This window comes from Orcinus orca, chromosome 17 (genome assembly GCF_937001465.1).
Source record: "Orcinus orca chromosome 17, mOrcOrc1.1, whole genome shotgun sequence".
In the NCBI taxonomy this organism is placed as follows: Eukaryota; Metazoa; Chordata; class Mammalia; order Artiodactyla; family Delphinidae; genus Orcinus; species Orcinus orca.
In genome coordinates this window covers 69,435,752-69,452,287 of record NC_064575.1, presented here as the reverse complement: position 1 = coordinate 69,452,287, position 16,536 = coordinate 69,435,752, and the positions used below count along the sequence as shown (strand labels likewise).

Genomic DNA, 16,536 nt, shown 5'->3' with positions numbered 1-16,536 from the left:
TCTTTGTTTTCTGAAATAATTTGATTAAGATTTGAATCATCTATTCTTTGAAAATTTGACAGAATTCACTAATAAACTCTGGTTCTCTTTTCTTTGTGGGAAGAATATTGATCAGTGTTTCTATTCCTTTAAGAGTTATAGGACTAGCCATGCTTCCTATTTCTACTTAGTTTTAGTAAGGATCCCCCTGCCCCCTGCCCCAGGAATTTGTGCATTTCATTTAAGTCTTCAAATTCATTATCCTAAATATGTCCGAAGTTTTATTTTATTATCTTTTTAGTCTCTCTTGTGTCTGTAGTTATTTCCCCTTCTATTTATTTATAATACTGGTTTTCTGTTACCTCTTTTTATTTCATCAAACATGCCAGGAGGCTCTCTATTTTTTCAGTCTTTCCTTTGCTACTTTTAGATCTTTCCCTTGTGATGTGGAATAGTTTGACAATTTGAATTCTGATATAATCTTTACAGAATATGTTTATTAATTTAATCCTTCCAATATCCACAGGTTTTTCTAGCACCAATAGCAACTCATTAGTTATTAGTCACAATAACCTAGCCTATGTCTCCATGTCACTTGGACCATTTGCATTGCTACAGCTGGGGTTATTAGATTTATTCGATTAGATATTAGATTTAGAACATAAAAGACCAGATTCCAGGTCTGCTTCTTCCTTGAGGTAAGATAATTAAGCCCTCTGAACCCCAATTTGTCCACCTTTTTTATTGTTAAATTTTCCTGTGGGTCTATTTATTACAAAGAGTTGTATCTCTTTTCTGATGCTTACCATCACTCCTTCCTTGCCTCCTTAAAAAACAAACCAAACAACAAAACAAGCCCTTCTATCTTGGCTGCTCAGGGTCAAGAGAAGCTTCTGGAGGCTTAGAGGAAAAACTTGCGAGGTTTTAGTCTCCTGGATCTGGCATTTAGATGCAAGAAGCTTGCTTAGGCCTCTCCTCTGCCATCCTGATCGGTTCTTGTAGTTCTTGGCAACTCCTCTCCCAAAAGACTCGTAAGCAAGGTCAAGCTAAGTTTGGCCTATGGGACAAAATCCAGTGCATCAGGTGTGACCAATAGGCATTAGTTCTGTTGAGCAAGATGTGTCTGTGTGCACGTATGTGTGCTTGGGAGGGGGTAGAATTTGGTGGGGAAAGTTGTTAGGCTCTTGCCTCCTGGGCCATGGAAATCTCAAGCAAATAAATGCACAGCCAGATTCTTACAGGACTTGGAGATCGTGCACAGTTCAGCGGGGATGACAATAAGTATGAAATGAGATTGTGCCCTTAGAAGTGTTTTAAACGGTAAAGCCTGTTGAAAATGGCAGGTATTCGTAACATCGTCCAGTTTAATGGACCCTAATGTTTCAAAGCCCGCACCCCCATCTCCTTTACTCTCGGATGCTTCTACAGTCGCTTTAGGTCTGCAGCATATCCAGGTTAGGATGAATAAAAAATCTCAGACACGGCCTGAGTCTGCCATTGGTCGTGATACTTTGTTTACTTAATGTGGTTTCTTTCGGAAAAGCTTGATGACTCTGGGCTTCTGCCACTGAAAAGTAACTGCAAGTTTACTGAGCCCCAAGTCTGATTTGCAGGATGTTATTACCAAGCTACATCTGGAATAATAGAAGTTTATTTTCCAGAGATACCTGTCAGGAGGAAGTGAGAGCAGGACTTCCTGCCTTTTGACGTAAAGTCCTATTCACACATGATCTTCTATCTAGGAAAGAGTAAGAACAATATTAGGGCTTGAGCATTCAGACATCCTTTCTGCCCATTACTCATTTCCTGTCTTCAGATGTTAGGGTATAGCTGTTAAAACAGTTACTGTATTTTCCGAAGGAAGAGAAACTATGATTATTTGCGATGGTGAAGAGTTTACTGGCAAATTGTTGGAGGATCAAGTCTGTAGACATTGTTAATCCATATTCTCTCAAGTACTTATTAATACCTAATGAATACGCTTCAGTCCAATTGTGTGTGTGTATTGAATTATATGCTGTAGCAAACCCCAGATTTAATTTATGTGCAGTAAATGCATGAATGAAATGATACTTTATGCACTGATTTTGACAGTTCCTAGAGTTAGAAAAGAGATTGGTATTCTTGCAATACATGTTCTCATTTAAATTTCCTAACAACAGTAACAGCAACATAATAGCAATAGTTATATGTGAGTGCCAAGGATGTGCCAGGCACTGTTCTAATGGCTTTGCATACATTTTCAAAATTATTTAACCCTCATGACAGTTCTACAAGATAGGTCGTATTATTATCAGGTGAGGTAACTGAGGTTCAGAGAGGTTACATACCTTGCTCAAAGAAGCCCAGCTTGTAAAGTAGAAGATTTGGGGTTCGAACCCAGATTCTGTGACTCTAGAGCCCATTTATTAAACTAGTTCATTTTATTGTCTCTCTAAAGAAGACACTGTTTTCCTCATCTTCTAAATGAGAATTCTAAGATTTAGATATTGTAACTAACTGTCCCATTGTCACATAACTAATATGTAGCTAATAAGTATATAATAACAAAGAAATGTACAGCATGACTTTGCATGGTATACAGCCATGACCTTCCCTCACTGTACTGGAGTCATTGGATTCCGCATCTCAATGAACCACATTCCAGGAAGAACATAGAACATGACAGCTTGAAGGGATTTTAGAAGCAATCTGTTCTTCTGCAGAGTAAAAGAATCTTTTCTGCAACGTGGGAGATAGCTCATCCAGTTTCTGCTTGAATGTTACTAGCAATAGCGAACTCACTACTTCACAGTGTTTTCTTACATTGAACCCAAATACAACGTCTATAATTTGTCTTCACTGACTGTGGCTCTACCCTGCAGAGATACACAGAGTGAGTTCGGCACAGCTTTCTGTTCTTTAGGCCCCATCAATCTTCACTTTTCTAGGTTACCTTCTAATAATGGTAACTGACCCTTATGGTGTTTACTATGCCAAGTTCCTTAGAAGTTTTTTTACTTATATTAACTCATTTAATCCTCACAATACCTATGAGATGGGTGAAAGAAATAACACATGAAGAACCTAAGTTATTTACTCAAGAGCTTGGTGATAGAAAAGCTAGGAGTTGGACCCCAGCAGTCAGACTCCAGAGTTTATGCTCTTCACTACTATGAGCTAATGCCTCTCATTTAACCTATATTTTCTTTATTTCTTGAATCTTTGACAAGCCGATTACCCTCTTTACCCTCATTTGAACATTGTCTAACCCATTAGGGCTTCAGGTATGGGCTGATCAAGGTGACAAAGAGGGGAACTATCCTCTTCTGAACACCATACATGAATCATTGGAGCCTAATGTCCTATTACTTTATTATGCAGTCATAACCATGGCCATCCCTAGAACCTTTCTACACACAAAACTGCTTATAATACAGTTCTCCTATCCTACATGTTACAATGATTTTTATTTTGAATACACAGTGACAGAACTTTCCATCTTATCCCTATTATATTTCATTTATTTAGTTTGGGCTTGGGTGAAACTCTTAAATCCTTATTTTGTTATCTAAGGCATTAGGCCCCTCTTCCAGCAACTCTTTAGGGACCTAAAATAGTAAAAGCAACGTCTATGATGCCTGTCATACATTAGGTCATCCATTAACTCCTTTAGGCCCTGAGAGAATGTGGACCAGGAACCCGATAACAACTGGCTATCAGATGAGGAAGGTACTAGTGGTTCCAGCCTCCTTTTTGCCAGGCTTGTCTTTTTCTTTCTGTAAAGCCAAATATGTATATTTTATCTGTTTATAAGGTGCTCTAAATGCTTTGTGTACTCTGCAGAGTAAAGCCACCATCAGAGAATACAAATTATAGGAGTAAGATTTGGATTCATATAAGAAAAGGAGTATAAGAAAAACATTCCAGACAAAAAAGTCTTTTTAAAAGCATGACTTATAAATGTTCATGGTTGGACAAACAGGATTCGTTCAGGCACAAGCATCTAGCCATGTGTAGAGGCAGCATCCAGAGTGCAGGAAAGAACACGGGTTCGGACTGGCGGCTTTGGAGCCGGACTCCCTCAGGTCAGATCTGGCTCTGCCAATTGCTGCTGTGTGACCTTGGGCAAGTCACTTCAGCTCTCCATGCCACACTCCCCTAGCTTGTGAGGTAGGCATTATAATAGTCCTACTTCATAGAATTGCTCTTAAATAAGCTAGTATACTTCAGACATTTAGAGTAGGGCCAGATGCATAGTGAGTAGTCAGTAGCTGCTAGTTAGTATTCTAAAGCCCTTTGTTCATACAAGGCCCACTGCCTGTTTGGGTAAACAAAATGCTGTTGCAGTGCAGCCACGCTGATTTATTGACATATCATCTGTGTGTCTTTCATGCTACAATGGAAGGAAGTAGTTGTGACCAAGACCCTAAGGTCCAAGAAATTTTATATCTGGCCCTTTACAGAAAAAGTTTTTGCCAACCTTCATTCTTCAGGATAGAGGACAAGGATTTCTGAGCCTCGTCTGTTACTCCTTTGTCTTGAAACCTTGGATCAGCGACAGATACTCTCTGGCCTCTGCTACTTCTGTTATAAGCCTCCTTCTCCTGAAGAACAAATCTGTGAAAAATCGTATCTTGGAGATCCTACTAACTTTGTCTTTCATTTGCTCAAAACTTCCGTGTTTTACAGCCAGACTTTTGTGTTAATTGCTGTGGATATAGATGAGAATATCAATTTTTTATTTTTTCTAACACTAATGAATACTTAGCATGTGCGGACCTCAGTTCTAAGCCATTTATATGTGTTAGCTCATTTAATCCTCACAGCAACTCTTTGAGGCCGGCACTACTCTTTATCCCCACTTTACGGATGGAGAAATGGAGCCACCGAAAGGTTGAGAAAATTGTCCCAAGCTCACACAGTTGGCAGGTGGCAGTGGCAAGATTTGGAACTATGCAGTGTGGTTCCAGAGTGTAGAGTTTTCACTTCTACTGTAGTCACTCAACTTTGAGGACCTTATGATTCCACCAGAGAGACCTATATGTGAACAGATAACTGCACGTGATGTGTGTTTAAATATTTGTAAGATGAACCAGCACAGTGCCTTGCGTGGCATAAGCCGTCATCCTAATGTTTAGGTCCTGATGCTGTTAATATCAGTGGGGATCGCCACAAACCGTGGTTGGAGCTTAAGGGAGGCATGCCTGGAGGACTTCAAGAAGGAAATCTTACCTGAATTGAGACTTCCTTGATATTAAGAGGAGCTTGCCAGAAAGCTTTCCATGCAGAGGAAAAAACACATGTGCAGAGAACAGAGGCATGTTCAGAGAATTAAACAGTATTTCTCTATGGCTGGTCTGCAGACAATGGGGACCAAGAGGTAGTCACTGATAGGAAGTGGGCAGGGCCAGAATGGCTCTGTAGGAATTGGGACAGACCCAAGTCCTTTAGTGGGTGTCTCTTTCAGAGCAGAGTTCTATATCTGTTTGTTTATTGTCAAACACACACCCCAATCCTGCTCATATGCACTGGAATGTAAGCACCTCAAGGGCAGGCACCCAGTCTGTTTTGTTCACTGAAATAACTCCAGCACTAAAGGCCATGCCCATAGCAGGAGCTCATTAAATGTTTGTTCAGTTAATGGATAACTAAACCAATCAGCATCCTTCTGGGTGGTTGTAGGACTCATGGAATAGGATACTTTCCCTGGGCCCACCTGTCATCCCTGGTGACAATGAGCTTGCTTTGTTGAAGAGTCAAGGCAGGAGGTCACCTCAAATGACTCTGCTGTAGAAAATAGGGTAATTTTTGAGTTAGTTTTTAAAGTAGAGGCTTAGCAAATTCATAACCAGTTTATTTTAGTCCTGGCTCCACATATGAAAATTCAGCATCCTCACCCACAATGTCCTTGTGACCTCATGCAAACCTTTGGTCATCCTTCAAATGTCTGAAAATCCTACCCTCAAGGACCCACCTGGCAAAATATAAGTGAAAAAAATATTGGAAAGTGAATGAAAACAATGATTCTTCTAGGCCACCGTGCCAAAGTAAAGAAAAAGTAACCTAAGTATATAAGCTCAACATAGGTTTGTTTTCATTTGTCAGGTGCCCATAGGGCTTGGTAAAAAGTCAGAAGGCACATCTGCCTAAGGCCTAAGGATTTGGCACACATTTTAACAGTGATGTTAAATGTTTAACAGCGATTTCCCAAGGGATCATCGAATGTTTGAAGGGTAGGAGCCTTATTTCCCACCCCTGACATGTGAGGAGAATGAGGTCTAGAAGGTGAAATAACTTGCCCAGGGCTGGAGAGGTAGCGACAGGGCTGGAACTGGAACCAGGTCCCTGACTCCCAGGGTCAATTCTCTTTCCAGTTCACCGCTCAGCCTCCTGAGAGATTAGCTATAGTTTCTGAGAGGCTTATATTACCTCTTTCATCATTTCTTGGTCTTTTTGGAAATATTGATGATCTCCCTCTGCATCTTTCCTAAGATGACCCAGGAAATGGCATTAAGAGAAGTCTCTTGCGTATTTCATTGAGTCAGCAAACCCCATTGTCACCAACTTGTCCCCAATTTGCAAGTTTCACTGAAGGTCTGAATACTCAGGTTTCTTGGCTCCAGCTGATGCCTTTTCCTCTTAATCACATTAGAAAATGTACATTTCATGTTCACATCCCCTAGAGTAGTGAAATATTTCTTTTCCTCCTGTAATCTGGAAATCCCTTTTTTGGTTGTTTTGTTGTTATTTTTAAGAAGAAAACTTGCACATAACAGAGGGACTTGCTGGTTCTTCAGAAACCAGCCTGGTAGGAGAGTTGATTGGATTTGCCTAAAGCATTTCCTCATTAGTAGCCTGTGTGTGCTTTTCCTTTCAGATGTCACCTGGCCTCCTCAACAAAGATTTAATTGTGGCAACTTGGGGCCTTTGCAGACGTGGGTTTCCTGAATGTTCTTTTGAAATCTTCACAACTGGGCATCTTTCAGATGAAAAACTGGAAACATATTGAAAGTGACTTGGTGCATTATTGGTTTGGAGACCACTTCTTATTTCTCTTCTACCCCTATTTTGTAAGGGAGGATTGGAATTTTAATTGCTCAGCCATGGTTTTTAATTCATGATGCCCAGAAAGGGCATGGTTTATTAATTAGTCCTGATTATGAGGTGCCCTGAGCCTGGGCCTGGCTGCTTCTTGATCAGTTTCAACAGTTCTTTGCCTGAAATTACTGTCTGTAAGCACATGGCGGTCTAATTATGCAGACACTAGCTGTTCAGATCTGCCAGGTTAAACCCTGTATTATACATATGACAGTGCCTTAAAAGGCATTTGTTGCAATGCCAGTTTATTAGTTCAGCCTTACAAAATCCAGCTCTCTTATGTTATAGGCAAATAGCCTCTTAATTGGATGTTTTCTCCCAGTACATGAAAACGTTGGCTTAAATACACAGACACACACAGACACAGACACAGACACACACACACACACACACACACACACACTCATCCAGTTAATTTTTTTAAAAGTGCGAGAAACAGTATTGCTTCGTGGTTAAAGGTAAGGACTCTGGAGCCAGGCTGCCTCGATTTGACTCATGTGTCTGCCACTTTCCTGCACTCTAACTTGAGTTTATGAGTTTCTCTCTCTCTCTATTGCACAGTCTTCAGTAAAATGGGAATGATTGCAATGTCTGTATCCTAGGGTTGTTGTGAGGTTCAAGTGAGTTAGTACACAACAAACACTTATCAGAGTTCATGGAACCTAGTTCTTGTGTTTTTTACTGATTGCTCCAATACATTTATTTGTGGTTATATCTTATAAAATCTAGTTGTGTTAAGCTGGCACGGTTAGGGATATCTCCCTGTGGCAAAAGCTAAGAATTGTCCCCTAATGTCTATTCTCTTTTTCTTCCACAGTAATAGCCTCCCCTCACACCAACTTTTAGCCAGGTTGGCATAGAATTGTCCAGAGTTAAGAGTAAATTTCTTTTCCATGTAGAAGTGGCCATGTGACTAAATTCTGGCTGATGGGTTGTAAGTAGATAGTGTGTCAGCTTCTGAAAAGTGACCCTGAAGGAAGGGTAGTGTGTCTTTGACCTTTTCCTTCTTCCTCACGATGGGAATTTGGTCACGATGGCTGGAACCCAAGCAGCCCTCTTGGGTCATTAGATGGCAGGTTAGCAATGTAGAGCAGGAAAGGAGCAGAAGCCTGAGGACCTAAAAACTTCAGGGAGCAGAGTTGCCCTAGCAGCCCTTTTCTTTCACACTAGACTTTTGGTAAAAGCAAACCTCTATATTATTTAATACACTGTAATTTGGGGCACCTATTGCTGTCAAATCTAGTCTTAGGTAACGTCTTACCCTCCCTGAATTAGACCACATTCATTATTTTGATTGCAGTGTGTAGAAGTTTCAGGACACGAAGGCACAAAGAACCACAGAAAGTTTTCACACACTCTTAATTTCCTATTAGAGGCACTGCTTTACAACACCCAGACGTGGCTGCAGTGCTTTTACTGTCTGAATGAGGGGACTTAGCCTCAGGCCTCAGTTGGTGATTGGAGAGGGCACCGCTTGACAGTAGAATTACACTCATAACTGATGGCCAAATCTTGTAGAAACTACTTGTAATATCCCTCAGAAGGGATAGTCTGACAATTTTATTGCTTCCCTTGGGCCAGAAATTGTGAGCCTCCGGACAAATCCAAGACAATTTTCTTTTGCTCTCGTTGCTCTACCCAAGAACAAGTTTCTCCACTTCCTATAAATATCAAAAAGAAGCAGGCCTCCTAAACAAAGGAACTTTAAGCAGGTTTGTGGTGGTGTTGCTAGTTCTTCCTCAGGATAGATATGGAAATAGTTCAGTGATCTTAGTGTATCTTGCTTAGGAGCAATGATGATAATCTCTTAGTCTCCTTTATTTCCTTGAAATTGAATCTTATTTTCTGGCGGTGCCAGAGATCTCAAGACTCATTTAGGGATTTTGCTGAGCCATCTTCCCAACACTGGTGAAAAGGAGAGATGACATCTAAAGCTCTCAGAGGAAACATAGGTTCTAAGGAAGAGTGCCTGATTTCATACTTGGCACATCATGAAGAGTATGATAAATGTTCTTCTTTATCCCCCTTCCAAACTGAGGTCCAATTTTCCTTTCCTATGGAATTGTGATAGAAATTATAAATCAGAGTACATTATATAAAAGAAGGACTGTTATTCTTACCTCTACTTTTAAAAGTCCTAGCTGCCCTTTAAGGCCAAGTTCAAATGCCACCTACTCCATGAAGCATCCCTGGATTCTCACCTCCACAATGCTCACCCCCTACTCCAGCCAGAAGGATAATAATACAATCAAAGTAGAATCTTCAATCTCAGCTGATACTTGAATTTCCCATATATCAATAAGTATAAGTCTACAATATACATAGCTAAGCAGAGTTCTAGCTTCTGCAAAAGCATTTTAGAGATGGAAATTCAGTACCTTCAAAAGAATTTATTTATTCCAGTTTTTAGACAGCTTAATTCTGTCCCACTAAATTTTCTGCATTTGTTTATAGGTATGTCTGTGCTCCTCTTTAAATACACTGCCCAGAAATAAACAATATTCCTTGAAATACACTGTCCATGAATCACCTTTCTTCTTCTATTACTGCAACCTGTGCTAACAGGTTTGCAGCAACCATGGAGCTGTTTTCTCCCAGTTGCACTTATATTCAGTGAAAATTCTGAAATCTTCTTTTTAAATATGTGTTGGTGCTAAATGACATCTCCTCTGTCTTAGATTCATGTGGCTGGTTTTGATATTTAGTTTGGGTCCTCCAGTATATAGATCCATATTGCATGCATGTGGGTATGTTTGGTCTGCTTATTAAAGTGTTGCAAACCTAACCTGTCACTCAAGCCCCTAGATCCATTTGTCTGATGAATTCTTCCAAGGTCCTTTATTCTTATTATAGCTCATTCTGCTTTATGCCACAGCTTATGTACTTGTTTTATGCGACTGTCTTAGGTGGGGTTCCCTAGAAGCAGAGCCTCTGTCTGGGGAATCGGGCAGCAGCTCTATAGTCTCCCAGGTTTGACGGCTTCTGATGGTCCAAGAGCAGTTTTCCAGAGCAGGAGAGTAGCTAAGAATTGTTCTCAGCCAACACACAGCAGCTAGGATATAGGTGCCCTAGCTGCTGAAAAGGATCTGCCGGGACACCAACAGCATCCACTACAGTCAGCCATGATTTTGTAACTCTTAAGTATGGAAGCCATGTATTGTTTATTCCTGCAGTCTCCATGAACCTGAGTCCAAGTCTTACACAGGGAAGGCACTAGTTTGTGGAATTGAATCACCAGAGATCTGGAGGAAGTGCCCCCTGGTTTGCATCCATTCCAATCCACTGCCATTTGTAATAACAAATACCTCTAAGGGACTTACCATGTAAGTGACAGAGAGAAGGATATGGAAGCTTATATTGCATATTCCAAGAATCCAGTTTCCCTGTCCACTTGAAAGCTGTCTAAGGACCAAATGCTTAAATTTAGAATTGGCAAATACCACCTTAGTAAGCATATCAAAGAGCAGAATTTTAGTCTGCTCCATTCAGCTTTTAAACGATTTTGTTTCTTTAAATTTTATAAAGTAATATATGCATATGGCTAAACATGAGAATGGTATAAAAGAGTAATAAATGAATAGTAAAGGTCTATTTTTCCATCGTCTTGACTTGCAGTTCCACTCCTAGAGCTAACTACCGTTAACATTTTCTTGGATTTCTATCCAGAAATAGTTGTAGCTATACGAGGATAAATATCTATGATTTTATACACAAAATGAGTACAGTATATGCATTGTTCTCTAAAGTTTTTTTAGACTGTTAATAGATCTTAGAGGTTTTTCTACATTAACGCCTCTATAGCTATCTCATTTTTTTTTTAATGAATGTATAAACGTCTTACAATTTATTTAACCTGTCCTCTTTCTTTTTAGTGGACATTTAGGTTGTTTCTAGTTTTTGGCTTATACAAGTAATATTTTTGCCATCACAGATTTTTACCATTACAAAATAAGTGTTCTTCTATGTATTTCTTTGCATATATGTTCTTTTTAAAAAATTTTTTAAAATTTTATTTATTTATTTTTGGCTGTGTTGGGTCTTCGTTGCTGTGCACAGGCTTTTCTCTAGTTGCAGCAAGCAGGGGCTACTCTTCATTGCGGTGCGCAGGCTTCTCATTGCGGTGGCGGAGCATGGGCTCTAGATGCATGGGCTTCAGTAGTTGTGTCATGCGGGCTCAGTAGTTGTGGCTTGAGGGCTCTAGAGCGCAGACTTGGTAGTTGTGGCGCACGGGCGTAGCTGCTGTGTGGCATGTGGGATCTTCCCAGACCGGGGATCGAACCTGTGTCCCCTGCATTGGCAGGCGATTCTTAACCACTAAGCCACCAGGGAAGTCCCTGCATATATGTTCTTAATACTATTAAATTGAAAAGCCTATCCCTGAGTCTCAACAGAATAATGGAGACGTGGATAGTTAATGTGGCCACCAGATTCCCTACATCTATACTGAATAACTGTGTGTCTTTTAGCCTAAGATATGCTTTCTCACTCTGCCCATTTGTTTTTCAGCCTCTTTCCCAGAATGCACCTCATAATCAGAAAAGATAGAAATTGTCATAATTGAAAAAAGCTGAGAGTAATTCTCAAGTTCAGGTTATCCTTATGGCAAGTTCTAAAAACCACGTTGGTACATAATTTAAGGAATAGAAATTCTGAATCTTGTTCAGATTTTAAGAGTCTCTGTTTAAGAGCTTATCTAATACAAGTTTCAAAAATGCCATCAGACTTTCCAGAAATTCAGCCCTGATGTACTGAAAAGTGCTTACTGTTGTCTTTTTGCTTGCAGTGAAGTATATGCGGGAAGCCACACCCTACGTGAAGAAAGGCTCCCCAGTATCCGAGATCGGGTGGGAAACACCTCCGCCAGAATCCCCTCGGTTAGGCGGCGGGTCCTCAGATCCTCTGTCATCGCAGTCCTTCTCCTTCCATAGAGACCGGAAAAGCATCCCTCTCAAGATGTGCTTCATCACTCGGAGCATGGCCTTGGCTGACCCTGAGAACAGGTAAGGATGGCTAACGCCCTCCTCCGTATCTCACTGCTCTTTGGCCTCTGCGGTTGAAAGAGAGCTTTTACCAGGTTGTACTTGTGTTCTGGAAACACTGGACAGTTTCCAAAGAATAGCCTGAAAGGACCACGATGCAGGAATGTATATGTCAAGCTAGGCCTCCCTCTCTTTCTTCCTCCATCCTTCTTTTTCTTCCTTTTATCCTCATGAAGAATCTGTATACTAAGCTCTGGTTCTGGAAAGAGTTGAATCAGTGGAGTCAGGATCTTATGTGTCTTCCCTGGGTCTGCCTCTGCCAGTGTATGGAACTTTGGGCAAGTCTCTCGGAGCACTGAACCTCAGTTTTGTCGTATGTAAAATGGAAATAGTTGAAATCAATACCTCGTTGAGTTGTGAAGATTAAATGAGGAAATCCATGTGAACTGCTTAGCCCAGGAAAACCTTCCATGAATATAAGCTATATAATACTATGTATTATTCCTATTGGTTTTTTTTTTTTGGCTACACCATGCAGCATATGGGATCTTAGTTCCCTTACCAGAGCTCGAACCCCTGCCCCCTGCATTGGAAGCACAGAGTCTTAACCACTGGACCACCAGGGAAGTCCCCAGTACTATGTATTGTTGATGTTAGGTAACAATAAGCAACTAGGCCTCTCTGGGCCTCGGTGTTCTCAACTGTGTACTTGGAGGGTTTGATGAGAGCATCCTTAACACTTTTTGGCTCTGAAGCTCTCTTTATCCTCAAGAGAGAAAAAGGAGTGGCCTCGATCCAAGCCTGGAGTGCTATTTCCCAAAGCCTATACATGACATCTTTGCCACAGGATAGATATATAACCCAATCCATGGCAATTAGAAGGAATCCAGGCAAGATGAGCCAGTATTTGGGGTCCCTATTCCCCCAAAAGTTTTCCTTTATCTCTGCTGACAGAAAACATACATCTGGAAGGAAAATAAAAGACATGTAGAGAAGAGAGAGAGAAATTGAGCCAGAGAAGGGGGAATCGTGGTGACCTTTGCATCCTCATTCAAATGCTAGAAAAAGAAACAGCTCTACTGGCCCTTATTTACAAATGAGTGGGACAGCTGCAACCCCACCCCAACCCAACGAGGAAGTATTTGGCTGGGTTCCAAGCTGCTGATGGGGAAAACCCAAAGGAAATAAGAGCAGGGAGGAAGTTGCCTCCTTGGCTCACAGCTGAGTGCTTTTTTTGTTCTCTTCCCAGTAAACTTATGCTAAGGAAGCTGCTAGCCCTTCTGACCCCAGTCAGCTGCAGGGTCTGCCCTGCTCCCCGCCCGTCAGTTCTATCTGCATAGGGATCAGAGATCAGCCATTGTATGAGCGAGCCAGGGGGTATTAGCAAAAGATGAATCTGAGAAGGCAGATTGGGAAGGAGGCAGAATTCTTAGATGGTCCATTCCCACCCGTTCTCTGTTTTGCTTCCCCTCCCCCCAATTTCTACCACTTTCCTGGGCCTACAGTTGACATCCTGGTTCCTGAGTTTCCTCTTCCCTGGGCTTTTACCCACTCAGTCAAACAAGTCCTTTCTCCCAAGGGTCTGAGGTCTAAGGTTTCAGATCTGATGAATTCATAATTTATCCAGTGGCTGTCTTGTGCTGGGCAGCATGCTAATTACTTCAACCCAGAGACTGCAAAGTGGCAGCCTTTAGGTGTCCCCAGCCCACAGATATGTTTTTTTAGGGTCTGTCTAGGGTTGCAAAGAAATTTGAATTAGTTGTTACATTGAATAGTCAGAAAATTTCACATTAAAAAGCCAGATTTCTGGACTTCCCTGGTTGTCCAGCGGTTAAGACTGTGTGGTTCCACCGCAGCGGGCACAGTTTCAATTCCTGGTCAGGGAACTAAGATCCCGCATGCTGCATGGTGCACCCCCCAAAAAAAAGAAAAGAAAAAAAAAAAGGTTTCTGCAACTTTCACATGGGCTATAAGAAATTACTTTATTAAAAAAAAAAGCCAGATTTCTACGTTTCTAGAAAAATAAGATCTAATGATATCATTAGGCCTATATTGCTGCAGGCAGGCCTCCCATCTATAGGAGCCCAGTAGAGTCTTATCCTTTGAAAAGGGAATGAACTCTCCTAGTCACTCCTTTTGCCTTACACTTAGGGGATTCCGTTAATTACCTGCCTGGGTCTTCACATTTCCTGCCTTGTCCTTGAATTTGTAATCGTGTTTAGTCCTCTGAGTTTCTAACATCATCCCCACTCTACAGATAAAAATAACTGAGGCTCAGGGCTTATGTAAGTTCCTGTGGTCATATAGTTAACGTATGATACAACTGGTCTTTAATGTCATGCCTATAGAATGGGTGACAGTGTCAGTTTACCATTCCCAGAAAAATACAGAGACTAGAAAACTCGGGATATTGTAGAAGTGGTTAATACATTAGGGAGAGAGTTTGAGTAGATGATTTCTAGGGTTCCTTTCAACGGTGGACTTACATGCTATCATATTTCTCCCAATCATTTAATTACATTGTAAAGAATATTTGGGGAGATATCAGGCCTTAGTTCAAATATTGGAAGCTTCATTTTGTCAAGCCAGTAGAGAGGATGCATTTTAAAAAATTTTATAGTATTGAAGTATCGTTGATTTACAATGTTGTGTTAATTTCTGCTACACAGCAAAGTGATTCAGTTATACATATATATACATTCTTTTCCATATTCTTTTCCGTTATGGTTTATCACAACATATTGAATATAGTTCCCATTTTTAAACTTTTATATCGGTGCTCTTCAAGTTGACCATTGATAAGTGTATGTAGGGCCTCCTAGGTGGTAAGGGAAAGCCTGTCCTGCTGGGGTGTGAGAACCAGTAGGGCAAGACTGAAAAAGAGAATCCAGCTAAGCCAGAAGGTCCAGGAGGGGATTTTGGTCCAAACAGATACAAAACTGCTGACAGTAAATTAACCTTTCACAATGTGCCCGTGTATCAAATCACCATGATGTGAACTTTAAATATCTTACAATTTTGTCCGTTATACCTCATTAAAACTGAAAAAAACCCCAAAAGACTAGGGGTTTAATTGAGTCTTGACCCTGGTTGAATAAAAGAAGAAAAGAAAAAAGAAACGTATTTTAGGGAACTCCAGTCACATGCCGGGCAGAGTATAATGTACCAGTCAGAAATATGGAATCTGCAAAATTCAACTCTCTGCTGAGTATGAGACACACCTAAGACAAAGTGATTTTAAAAGGCCAAAAATATAGGCTGGGCAGATTATATAAGGCAAATGCAAACTAACAGCAAAAACAGAAAGCATCAGTTTTGATCTTGATATGTGACAGGGTAAAGTGCAGACTGAAAAGCACAGAACAAGACAAAGAAGAACTGGTTTATGTTAAAGGCCAGAGTTCACAAGGAACAGAATTCAGCAGTTACGCATGCACATCAGGTGACAGAGCAGCAACCTTTACAGCAAAATATGCAGAAAATGCAAGAAGAAATAGAAGCATACTAAAATTAGGTAGTTCAATACTACTCTCAATCCAAGACAAGGCAATTGGACAAAAGATAAAGATACAGAAGACCCAAATGACATAATTAAGGGATGTCTGGGCACATCACAGTCTTTGTACCCTGATAATAAAGAGTACACTTTTTTTTTTTCTAATCCACATAGAACATTCACAAATTAACCATAGATTGTCACAAAAAAATGCAGTAAGTTCCATAAGGTAGAAGTAATACAAACAACATCCTCTGATGATTGTGGAATAAAACTAGAAAATCAATAACTAAACCAAAGCACAGAAAGCCTTTCTTCATGGAGTTTCAAAAGCTCTCTCTGAAATAAATAACTCTTGGGTCAAAAGGGAAATAGAAACTGAAAGTGTACCATTTTTAAAAATAATGAAAATTATGCAAATATTAAATATAAAAGGGAAAGAAGTTGAAAGGGAGAGTGTTGCCTCTGCTGTCAGCTAGATCTACGGTGGAATCTTAGCTCCACCACTTATGTGTGAATTTAAGCAAGTATCTCATTTAATCCCGATAACAACCCTAGCTCATAAGTACTCTAATCTCTATTTTATGGACAACGAAACTTCGTTCAGAAACAAGAGTTGAAGCCAACGGGAAATCTGAGATTCAGACCCAGGCCTGGCTGGCACCAAGCTCAGTTTCTTAAACATGACACCCCATTGCTTCTGATTTTAGCGCCTGGCAGAACAGCTCACCTGAACTGTAAGCACCATGGCCAGGAATTAACAGTCTCCTGGATGCTAAAACCTCAGCATCTTGGGGCTAATCCCCTCGGTTGGTGACACACAGCTACTCATAGTTTGCATTAAAAGCTCTAATGTTCGGGCTTCCCTGTTGGTGCAGTGGTTGAGAGTCCCCCTGCCGATGCAGGGGACACGGCTTCACGCCCAGGTCCAGGAGGATCCCACATGCCGTGGAGCGGCTGGGCCCGTGAGCCATGACCGCTGAGCCTGTGCTTCCGGAGCCT

At 40.8% G+C, this 16,536-nt stretch overlaps 1 protein-coding gene across 3 annotated transcripts in view; it reads left to right on the top strand.

Moving 5' to 3' along the window:
• The window catches only part of SNTB1 (syntrophin beta 1), a 232,108-nt gene that overhangs the window by 86,782 nt on the left and 128,790 nt on the right, over positions 1 to 16,536 (top strand). For all 3 annotated transcript variants that reach the window (XM_004265352.4, XM_049700673.1, XM_049700674.1), the window contains one exon: positions 11,843 to 12,059. In XM_004265352.4, coding sequence (XP_004265400.1) covers positions 11,843 to 12,059 — 217 coding nt within the window. The remainder of the gene's footprint in view (positions 1 to 11,842; positions 12,060 to 16,536) is intronic.